At 53.7% G+C, this 10584-nt stretch overlaps 1 protein-coding gene across 1 annotated transcript; it reads left to right on the top strand.

Annotated features, from left to right (window-relative positions):
* The first annotated feature begins 1833 nt into the window (after positions 1-1833).
* LOC128942970 (fatty-acid amide hydrolase 1-like) lies at positions 1834-10348 on the top strand. The gene is made up of 15 exons (XM_054285707.1): positions 1834-2024; positions 3234-3347; positions 4017-4160; positions 4487-4620; positions 5647-5853; positions 6258-6298; positions 6803-6927; positions 7181-7306; positions 7524-7621; positions 7992-8091; positions 8369-8409; positions 8787-8826; positions 9378-9486; positions 9773-9918; positions 10010-10348. Exons 1-15 carry the CDS (start codon positions 1860-1862, stop codon positions 10136-10138), a joined length of 1719 nt encoding a protein of 572 aa, XP_054141682.1. The 5' UTR covers positions 1834-1859; the 3' UTR covers positions 10139-10348.
* The last annotated feature ends 236 nt before the right edge of the window (positions 10349-10584 follow it).

Genomic DNA, 10584 nt, shown 5'->3' with positions numbered 1-10584 from the left:
TGGCCCATCTCTGCTGGCAGCTGGGCCGCAGCTGCACCTGCTGCATTTTGGGATTTCCCATGCCCTGAGTCACCTTCCTGGAGCTGGCTGGCCCCAGCAGAGAGCCAAGCCTTACCACTGCCCTGACTGATGCTTAACCCCACTTATTCACCCACACACACTCCTCCAGGAAAGGGAGGAAGGAGTCTCCAGCAGCAGCTCCTGGAGGTGCAGGTGCTCCAGGCATAACTCTCCTCCTTTGTTTTCTTCCCTTTCACAAACTGAACTGCAGAAGTTCAAAATTGTTCTTGCATGAGAGATTTTAAGCAGGACTTAAATTAGGGGGAAGAAGGCCGGAGAAGTAATTTTGCCTTCCACAAGAACTAGTTTTAATTTCTGTTTCTCCAAAGTCCCCCACCTTTCTTGTTCTCATCTTTACAGACCTCAGTGCACACGGTTTTACAACCTGCCAGGGAACAGCCCCGTTTTGGCATTGTGGTGAGATCAGTGCAGGAGATTGGAGCCTCCAGAGTGAGAAGGAAGGAATGGAGAGATAGGGATCACAGCCATGGTGTGCTCTGCCAGCTTTGAGCTGATTACATCCTCCTGATTCATGGGAAGGGCACTCCTGCCAACCCATTTCTCTCTTGTGAGCCAACTGCAGTGCCCTTGGGAGTTTGCAATCTTGTATAACTCTTTGAGCCCCATAATCTGAAAAAGGGCAGGGAAGGGGAAGGAAAAAAAAGAAGTTAAAGGAAAAAAAAAACTGCTGGGAAAACTGCTGGTCTTGCATGTGATTTCCTTGACGCAGACAACAGGCAGCTGCTTATTTTCAGAGCAAGAAGACGTGGAGCTCATGAGGACTGAGTATTTTTGAGGCTTCAAAGCTCTTCAGCAGAGCCCCAGGACATGGAGTATGTCCAGCACACCCCAGGACACTGGATGCACAGCAGCTCCCTCCAAGGGTACCAGCCTCTGTCATGGGTAGCTCAGGTGCTTCCAGAGGAGCCCTGAAGACTGAAATAAATAAAGTCAGTGGCCTGAGCAATAATGCCAGGAAAATCGAGTCTGGGTGCATCTAGCTCCATCACATTTTCTAGCTCTGCACCTGCCCAGGGGTGGCTTGGGAACAGCTCATCCTGCTGGGAAGTGAGAAAACATCCCAGACTCTTCCCAACAGGTTTTTCACAATCCTACGGGCAATATCTAAACTGGATAGCTTGAAATATTTTCCAACAGACTTTTGTAAGTCATGGAGGGGGTTTTTTTAAGGACAGACCTCTTGTGGGGCTGGTGATGAAGAAATTCCTTTGGAGTTTCACTCTACACGGAGTGCAAGGCCGCAGAGAGCAGGGATGCCAGACAGCGCTGCTGGAAGCCGCAGCGAGCAGAGGCACACCCGTGCTCTGCCAGCGACAAGTGAGCTCCGCTGGGCACAGCCTGCCACATTTATCGGTCCTTTTTCCCACACAGCCGCTTGGCTCCAGGAAATGCAGGAGACTCAAGTACCTTTGGGTGCTGCAAGCCAAAACTGTTCCTAGAGGGGCTGAGAAATTACGGGGAGATCAAAGGCTCCCTTGAGCGCACGGAAATAAAACCCATAAACCTTATCAGGCAGAGACCACCCAGCGCAGGGAGGAGCGAGCTGTCATCCCGCAGCTTTTCCTGCCGCCGAACCTCCCCCTCGCCGCCCGCCCGGCAGCCAGCCGGTTAAATCGCTGTCCAGCTCCCGATCCCGCCCGGGTTTTGGCTCGCTCTCCCCGCGGGCGGGTGCCCTTGGCCGGCCGGGCGGGGCGGAGCGGGCTGCGGCCGCTCGGCTGCCGCTGCCCCGGTGCCGCCGCCGGTGCTGCCGGTGCTGCCGGTGCTGCCGGTACCGAGCCATGCGGGTGCCGCTGCCCGCGCTGCTGGGCGGCTCGGCGCTGCTGCTGCTGCTGCTGCGATGGCGGCGGCGCCGGGCGCTCTGGAGGAAGGTGGCGGAGGCGCAGGAGCGGCAGGAGCTCAGCCTGGTGCGGATGGAGGCGGCGGCGCGGCGCTTTCGGGAGCAGGTGAGCGCCGGGCCCCGCTCCATCCCCCGGGGGCTCCGCACCTGGGACCCTGCCCCGTGGGTTCCTCACCTGGGTCCCCTCCCCATCGCCTGCCCCGGGGGTTCCTCACCTGGGACCCTGCCCCGTGGGCTCGTCACCTGGGCCCCTTCCCCATCGCCTGCCCCGGGGGTTCCGCACCTGGGCCCCCTCCCCACAGCCTGCCCCGGGGGCTCCGCACCTGGGCCCCCTCCCCACAGCCTGACCCGTGCTGCCCTCCCTGCCTCCCTGCGAAGGGCAGCTGCTCGCCCGCCTGGCAGGTGCTCTGCCGGCTCCTTGTATGGACCCACGGGGATTTAGTGTTGTTATTATTTTCGCTTTTAAGTCAGTGTGTGTGGGCCCTCAGCATCGCGGCGATGGGGAGCGGGAGATAACCCGTTATTATCCCGATAGCAGTCACGGGCAGCGAGGAGGGGGAAATCCCTGTCGGGAAGCTCGGCGAGGGAAATCCCTGTCGGGAAGCTCGCCGTGGCCGTGGCGGGAGGCTCGGGCTGGCGGGGAGGCAGCAGGAAGAGGCGACAGACGATGTGTGTGTTATCAGCAGAGGCCAAAGTGCAGCTGCAGGGTAGGGCAGGGATGGATGCAGCCCCGTGGTCCCGGCCTCGGGCTGGGGCAAAGTCGCTCAGGTTCAGAGTCCAGCTCGGATGTGTGAGGTTTGGTACATTTTTCATGATGGTGAAAAAACCTCTGCTGACCCAGAAATTACCAGCCCAGGGCCCCCCTGGTTTTTGCAATTCCATGTGTAAATATCTTTTAGTGCCAGGAGAAGAACTGGCTCCGGTTCTGGTTTCATTCCTTGATGGAACCATTTGTTAAACCTTGACACCAGCTCCCACTGTAATTCAGCATTGCACTAAGCTGTTCCCCCAGGCCTGGCCATGACCTGTCTGAACAAGGCTGTGTGAATGGCTTTATTTTAATCAGTAGGTGGTTGGTGTGACTGGTCTGAACAGGAAGAAGGGCTGAGAAAGCCAGGGCTAATATTGGCCCTGAGGGTTTCACACCGTGCTCACAGGTGTCAGGTAGGGCAGGATGTGGTCTTGAGGCAGATACCACCTTCAGTGACTAAATGGCAGATATTTTTTGGGTGAGTTACAGAGGGCACCAAGGAGAAAGGAGGAGCCCATCAGCTGCAGTAGAAGTGTGACATTGCCTGTTCCACCTTTCCCGTAGAACCCTTCTGTGAAGGTGGCCTCCATCCTCTCTCTGCCCCTGCCGGAGCTCTCCAGGAAGCTCCGAGATGGCTCCCTGCCCCTGGACCACGTCTTCTATGCCTACGTGGGCAAGGTGAGGAGCAAGGGCAGCACCTCACCCATGGTGGAGGCTGGCTTCTTTTGGGAGGAGCCCAACACAAGGTTCAAACCTGGCTCAAGTGCTGCTGTCACTGCTCACTGGTTAGTGGTGGGCCCTTCTGTGGCTTTCTGTGAGTGGTTAGAGAGCTGGGCATCTGGCTGCCATAGCTCTCAGCTTGGTTTGGAGGAAAAAGGAGCAGCAAGCAGCATCTGCAGAGCCCACACCTTCCCTAGGGCAGGTATACCTGTAGGGAAGTGGCAGAGTGCTGCTAGTGCTGCTGTTGTCTCCCCTCCATCCCCAAATGGATTGTTAAACCTCAAAAAGTCAGTTTTCGTGCTCAGTCTCTACTTTTGCCCTAATGTTCTGTTCACCTCCTGGGTTCCCTCTTAGGGACTATCATTTATGCCATCCCAGAAGCTCAAACAAGAGGACAATCTGTGGTATTCACCTGAGCTGAGTGCCTCCTTTAGCACACACAGACTGGTGCTATGGCCCCACTGTGTCCATCTTGGAGTTTGGCTTGAAAAGCAGCAGCAAAGGCTGCCCTGATACCAGCTGTGCAGATGGGGAAGAAGAAAAAGCAGGTGTCCTTTGCAGAACAGAGCTCATTGTGCAGCACCGTGGGCTATGACTCACCTGTGGGCTTGTCCTGCTCTCCCCAAGGCCCTCCAAATTGCCATAGAAACCAACTGCGTCACGGAGTTTCTGCAGGAGAGCGAGACCCAGCTCCGCAGAGCCAAGCTGATGGACAAGCAGGGTCTGCTCTATGGGGTGCCCGTCAGCATCAAGGACTCCATCAACTGTCAGGTACCCCCAGCACAACTCCACACGTATCCCGAAATCCCTGGGGGTTGAAGTTTGGGGAGGGAGCAGCTTTGACCTCAGCACCTGGCTTGACTTTGTCATAGCTGGTGTGGGATGGGCTGCCTGGACAGGGGAGGGGCTGTACTCCCTGTCTCCCATGTGAGCCAACAGAGGAGTGTGGTCAGGTTTGCCATCAGCATGCCTTGAAATGTGTGTGTGATGGGTTTGTTGCTGGAGGTGCAGTATGCACTTAAACATGTAGATAAAAGTATGGGGGCAAGGAGAATTGCAGTCCTCCAACTGGAAACCTCATTGTCCTCTGTTCCCAGGGTCATGACTCCACACTGGGATTCATAAAAAACCTCAATAAACCCGCAGCAGAGGACAGCGTGGTGGTGCAGGTGCTCAAAAGACAGGGGGCCATTCCATTTGTCAAAACCAATGTTCCCCAGTCCCTCATCAGGTAGGTGGGTGCTCCATTCCCTCAGCATAGCAGCAGTGCTCTCTTCCTCCTCTTAGGGGAGGGTTTCTATCTGGTCTTGTTCTCATTTCCCACTTCTTTTTATATAACAACACCTGGTCTCCGTTCTTTGTGTCTATAAATTTCACTTTAAAAAGTAAACACATTTATGCTGAGGATAAAATTATCTCTGGTTCCACTAGAGAAAAAAAATTATCTGTAGTTCCACGTGGAATCAAGAAGCAGAAGAGGAGGAGGAGAGAAGAGGAGAGAAGCTGTTTTTATCTTTTTTAAAATTAACCTCTCAAAGATGTCCCTGTTAATTCTAAAATGCAAACACATATTCATGGAAGGGGAAGCTAGTTAAGCTAATGGCTTAAATTATTCTGCCCCCAAACCTCCTGCTCTATCTGGCAAGACCTCTCTTGGTGTCACAGATATGTGGTGTGCTCAGGTGTGCTCTGGTGGACAGCCACCCTTCCAGTGTCCCTGTGTCCTGCCAAGTGACTCTGGCAAAGCTCCTCTGTGGGTGACCATTGCCCAAGCCCTATGAAATGCCTTCCTCAAGGTGATGTGGTAATGGCTGGCTACAGTTCAAAAAAGCCACACAAAGAGGTTGCCCCAGGGATTATCAGACTTTGCACCACTTTCTGGGGAAGTCTAGTGTCAAATATCTCTGCAGTTGGCATTTGGCCTGTGCTCAAGCAGGGGCTCAGCTTTGGGTGACCTGTGGCACTTGGCTACCTGAGCAGGAAGACTTTCCAGGAGGGTTGCTGTATTTGTGCTGCCAGAGGTTCTCTCTGCAATAGGTTTAATGTCAGTGAAATAAGCTGTCAGTGAATTCAGGTCCTGGGACCACCAGGAAAAGGCTCATGGTCTCTACAACCACAGTAAACCATGTCAGTGTAACAGCTGGTGAATTACCTGATTGCCTTTTCAAGGTCTTTGAGTGGTGACTGGGCTCCACAGCAGCAGATACCTGAATTCCTTATTTGCAATATGTCTCTCTCTCTTTCTCTCTCTCTTCAGCTATGACTGCAAGAACTTAATCTTTGGTCAGACCCGCAACCCTCTGATGTTCACCAGAACCCCCGGAGGCTCCTCTGGTGGGGAAGGAGCACTTGTAGGAGGTGGTGGGTCCATCTTGGGCATTGGGACAGATGTAGGAGGGAGCCTGCGTTTTCCTGCTGCCTTCTGTGGGGTCTGTGCAATCAAACCCACAGGGAAGAGACTCAGGTACTGTGAGAAATGCAGCAACGTCTCTGGGTGACACCCACTCTACCGACCACTGTGCTGGGATGTTCCTACTCCTGTGGGCAAGGGAAACTTGGGAAGAACTGGGAAGAGCTCATTTATCCTTCCTGCCTGGGCAGTATCTGAGGCCTCTACGGAGGGAAGCATTGGTTCCCCCAGAATGGAGGTGGGGGAGCCTCTTCATCTGCATGCTGAGGGGATGGTTCCTCCTGGCTGACAAGGCCTCAACCACTCAGGCCTAGCCTGTGTCTCTTGAGCTTTCTCCTGGCCCTTCCTTCAGCCAACCTTCACATCTGCAGTTTTAATTAATGCTTGCTTCTGCTTAAAGCCTTTCCCTTCAATGAAAACCCCTCAGCTGCTCTATTTTGTGTCTCTTTTCTTTACAGCAAAAGAGGAGTAATGGCTGGAGTCGCTGGGCAGAAGGCAGGTAGGAGCTGATGTCTGTCCCCCAGCAGCCGGGCAGGGGTGAGAAGGACCCTCAGCTGGTTTTGGGGCACTTTCTCCATCACCTTTAGAGAGAAGCAGGTTGCCTTTCAGGGATTTATTTATTTTTTTACATGAGCTGAGAGGAGCTGTTTGTGTAGCATAAACCACAATACAACCTGTTACCCACAGGGCGTGGCCTTGTCTGTCGCTGCTTCGTGAGGGTGGGATTAGCAGCCAAAGGGAGTGTGTGATTGACAAATCTTTTTGTTTATTTTTTTAAGTCATGAAATGGAGACGTCAGGGTGCACATTAATGGATAGCAGCTCAGTCCATAATGATGGACCTGTGGGTGGGAAGACACTTGTGGGCGTCCCCTGCCCAGTTCTTAAAGAGGAACTATTGTCAACACTACATTAAGACAAAACAATGTCAAGAGGTCCTGGTTGTGCAGAACATGCCATTGGAAGACCCTCAGCCATGAATGCTCTCTTGTGGTCTCTTCCAGTGGCTGCAGCAGTGGGACCACTGGCCAAAGACGTGGAGAGCCTGGCGCTGTGCCTGCGGGCGCTGCTGAGCGAGGACATGTTCAGCCTGGACAGCACAGTGCCACCCCTCCCCTTCAATGAAGAGGTACAGAGCCTCCAGAGATCTCTGGGGAGAGCTGCCATGTTCAGCCATGGACAGCACAGTGCCACCCCTCCCCTTCCATGAAGAGGTACAGAGCCTCCAAGAGGCCACAGATCTCTGGGGAGAGCTGCAGGCTGAAAACACATGGGTGGGCACTGGACAGAGCCAAGTGCTGCTTTCCAGACTCACCCCATGGCATGGCTGTGCTGCTGGCTGCCCTGGCACCCTTCCAGCCAGCCTCTCCCTCTCCCTGCAGGTGTATTCCAGCACGAAACCCCTCCGCATAGGCTACTATGAGACGGATTTCTTCACCATGCCCAGCCCGGCCATGAGACGCGCCGTCCGCGAGACCAAGCAGCTCCTGGAGGAGGCTGGACACACGGTAGGGGATAGTGGATGTCCCCTGCTTGGACAGGGAACAAGCCCATCCCGTGTCTCTTGACTCAGCAGTTGTTGCTCAAAGGGAAAACATTGTTCTCAGGGAAGGATGGAGGTTTTCCTGTGGGCTTGTCAGGAAATCCTCAGCCCGCCTCAAGCCCTCAGTGGCTTCTCCCAAGCAGTGCCTGTGCCACTGATACCCTGCTCCATTGTCCCTCCAGCTGGTGCCCTTTGAACTCACAAATGTGGAGTACGTGATGTTTAACTACTGTGTCAGGGGAATGTTCTCAGATGGAGGCAGCTCCTTCGCCAGGAACTTGTAAGTGTGGCCTGGAACGGTTTGGTGGGATTGGTGCCTGGCTATAAAAGTCCTCCCTAGGGTCTGGCTGGGCTCAGGATACAGGTGACAGATCTAGTGGATGTAGGTAGTGGCTGGTAGGCAGTGGGGGAGGCTTAATATTAAGTGATTCAAGTGTACCTTGGTTCTCTTTGGGATTGTTACCAGCCTTGGAAGGAGGCTGGGAGCTGATATCTTTTAAATGCTGTGGGAATCAAGTGTTGCCCAGCAGAATGGAGCAAACCTCTTTTTGTCACTTGGATATGCTGTTCAGAGGGGTTGCCTGGGAAAAGCTGATCTGCTGTGATTGATTCCTACCACTGCTCAGCTAAACCCTCCCTCTCCCTTTCAGCAAAGGGGAGATGGAGAAAGGCGGCTCAGGGCTGTTCTTCTGGCTGGCAAAGGCACCACACTGGCTGAAAACTCTCCTCTCCTGGATTTCCAAACCTTTCGTAAGGTCCATTTCTTTCTGGTGTAGACAGAGTTCAGCTGTATGTGAATAACTTGTCTCCCATTGCAGTAAGGCTTTCTCATGGAGAAGTCTCTGGGCATTGTTATCTGGCTGTTCTCAGACACATCTCCAAACTGGAGTGATGCTATTTCTGTTCATTTTCTCCCCACTTTGGGGAAAATGCAGCCTGAACACTGAGGAAACAGCTTCTGTTTGTGACTGAGCTGTCTCAGGACAGAGGTGGGATTCATTATTTTTTTTCATTTTCTCCTGTTCAGGTGCCTCGAGCTTCAAGTATCATAAGAAGTATGAAAGAAAAGTGAGTAAATCTGAGCCTGAGCAAATGTGTGAAGATTTGTTTTGCAGCAGTGTTTGCTACATTATTGATATTGCTGCAGCTGTGTGTGTTTGAGAGAATGCAAGGCAGAAAATGCAAGGGTGGGAGCAAACAGAGCAATTTGTGTCAACACCATAACCCTGTTGGGTTTGGAAAACTGTTTGGAAATTGAGGGTGGAATAAGAGCAGGGTTATAGCCTTTTGCTTAGGAAAAGGATGAAGCCCGTGGGAATGAAATGTGGTGTTGGCTTCAGCACTGGTCAATGCATCCATCATGCCAAGAGTTAGGGATGCCATAAGGCAGAAAGAAGGTGTGCACAGGGAAGGATGCCTCTCATTGGGTTTGTTTCCTTTTACAGCACAGTGGATGAAGTCTGGAGCCTTCATCAGGAAATTGAGGTAAAGTATTACAGTTTGGTGTTAAATAGTTTTTGTTTGATTTCTCTTTGGGGAGAGGCAGATTCAGCACTCACCAATGCTAGGAAATTATTCAGGTCTCTGGTGATGTAAGATGGGAACGCATCACTCCTCAGCAGACCTCACTTGGGTGTGCAAGTTCTCAGCATATTTAAACACATAGACAAGTTCATGATGCCAAATCACACCTGAATTTCTGACACCTGCATATAAAAACATACATCATCAGACATGCCTTTATTTCTCTTCTGGTTTTCCAAAAACAAAAGCTCGTGTCTCAAGTCACCACATGCCTGTGCACTTATTCTTTGCCCACCTCCAGTTTACCAGGAAGAGGGTGCTTTGTGACCTGGGAGGAATATTGTCCAGGCAGCAAAGCATTGCTGGATTTTAGCAGGATCAGGCCTGACGTAGCCTGTTGGCTGCTGCCAGAGAAGAGCCAGGAGCCCAGCTGGATGCCCAAGGAGAGCGTCAGCCAGCAGCTGTGGGGCAGTACACCCACCCCACTGACCACCAGCACATTTCCTCCTCAGGACTATTGCCACCAGTTCATTGCCCAGTGGAAGCAGCTGAATCTGGATGTGATGCTGTGCCCCATGCTAGGCCCAGCTCTCGGCATCGGCTACCCTGCCAAGCTCTCAGGTAGGGCACTGCCCTTCGCTGTGGCGCTGTGCCAGGGCCCATGGGCAGCCTTCCTGCTTCCCTCACATGCCCAGGCTGCTGGCCAGCAGCAGGAAGAGCTCAGCTCTTGGGACAGCCCATGGGGTGCACCTGGAGCAGCCCCCGGTGCAGTGGGAGCCAAAGGGCCGATCTCCATCCCTCAGCCCCTGAGCTCCCAGCACCCCATTAGCTGCAATCCTGCATACACAGAGGGGTGAAGGCTGTCCCTGTGCAGGCTGGCACTGCAAACCCCCCCCCTCTCCCCCAGTGGCAGTCAGCTACACCATGCTCTACAACGCCTTGGACTTCCCCGCTGGCGTTGTCCCCGTCACGCTGGTGACGGACGAGGATGAGGAGCAGCTCAAGGGCTACAAGGGATACTACCAGGACTGGTGGGACCGTACCCTCGCGAAGGTGAGCAGTGCCAGGTTCTGCAGGGGCACCAGCTCCCCCATCTGTCCTTGCTCTGGATGTCCCCAAGCCTGTCCCTGTCTCTGTGCCCCAGGCTTTCCGTGGCAGCGTGGGGATGCCCGTGGCCGTGCAATGCGTGGCCCTGCCCTGGCAGGAGGAGCTGTGCCTGCGCTTCATGAAGGAGGTGGAGACCCTCAGCCTGAAGAAGAACAGCTTCTCCTGAGCCCCAGGTGGTCAGGCAGAGCAGGATGCCAGCTAACAGCAGCGTGGGCCATCCTTTGTGTGACCCAGAGGACTCTGGTTCCCCTCAGGGAGGATGGATGCAGTGGTGGCTGGGCTGGCTGCTGGATGTGGGAGCAAGGGGAAAGCAAGGCGAGCTCTGATGTGGTGGAGCTCTTCCAATCGTTGTCCTAACATAGTACTTTTTATTAACTGAGTTATGTCTGTTATTTCAAGTCTGTGTTTGTGTGTGGGGTTGGGGTGGATTTTAATCACCCCAGGGAAATGCGAGAATGTGACCTTTCTATTACAAATGGGGAAACTGGGGCACGGGCTGTGGTTCTGTCTGAGATGCTCAGACTACTCCTTGGGCTGCTGTAGGAACAGGGATTTTCCCCTCTGCTCTGAGCTCCCTGAGGATGAAATCTGGTGTTTTCCCTAGCACAGACC

This window comes from Melozone crissalis, unplaced genomic scaffold, assembly GCF_028551555.1.
Source record: "Melozone crissalis strain CALT ecotype California unplaced genomic scaffold, PUWL_Pcris_2 ptg000045l_1, whole genome shotgun sequence".
Classification (NCBI taxonomy): domain Eukaryota; kingdom Metazoa; phylum Chordata; class Aves; order Passeriformes; family Passerellidae; genus Melozone; species Melozone crissalis.
Note: the sequence above shows the minus strand (reverse complement) of the source record. Positions and strands in the feature narration are given on the sequence as shown.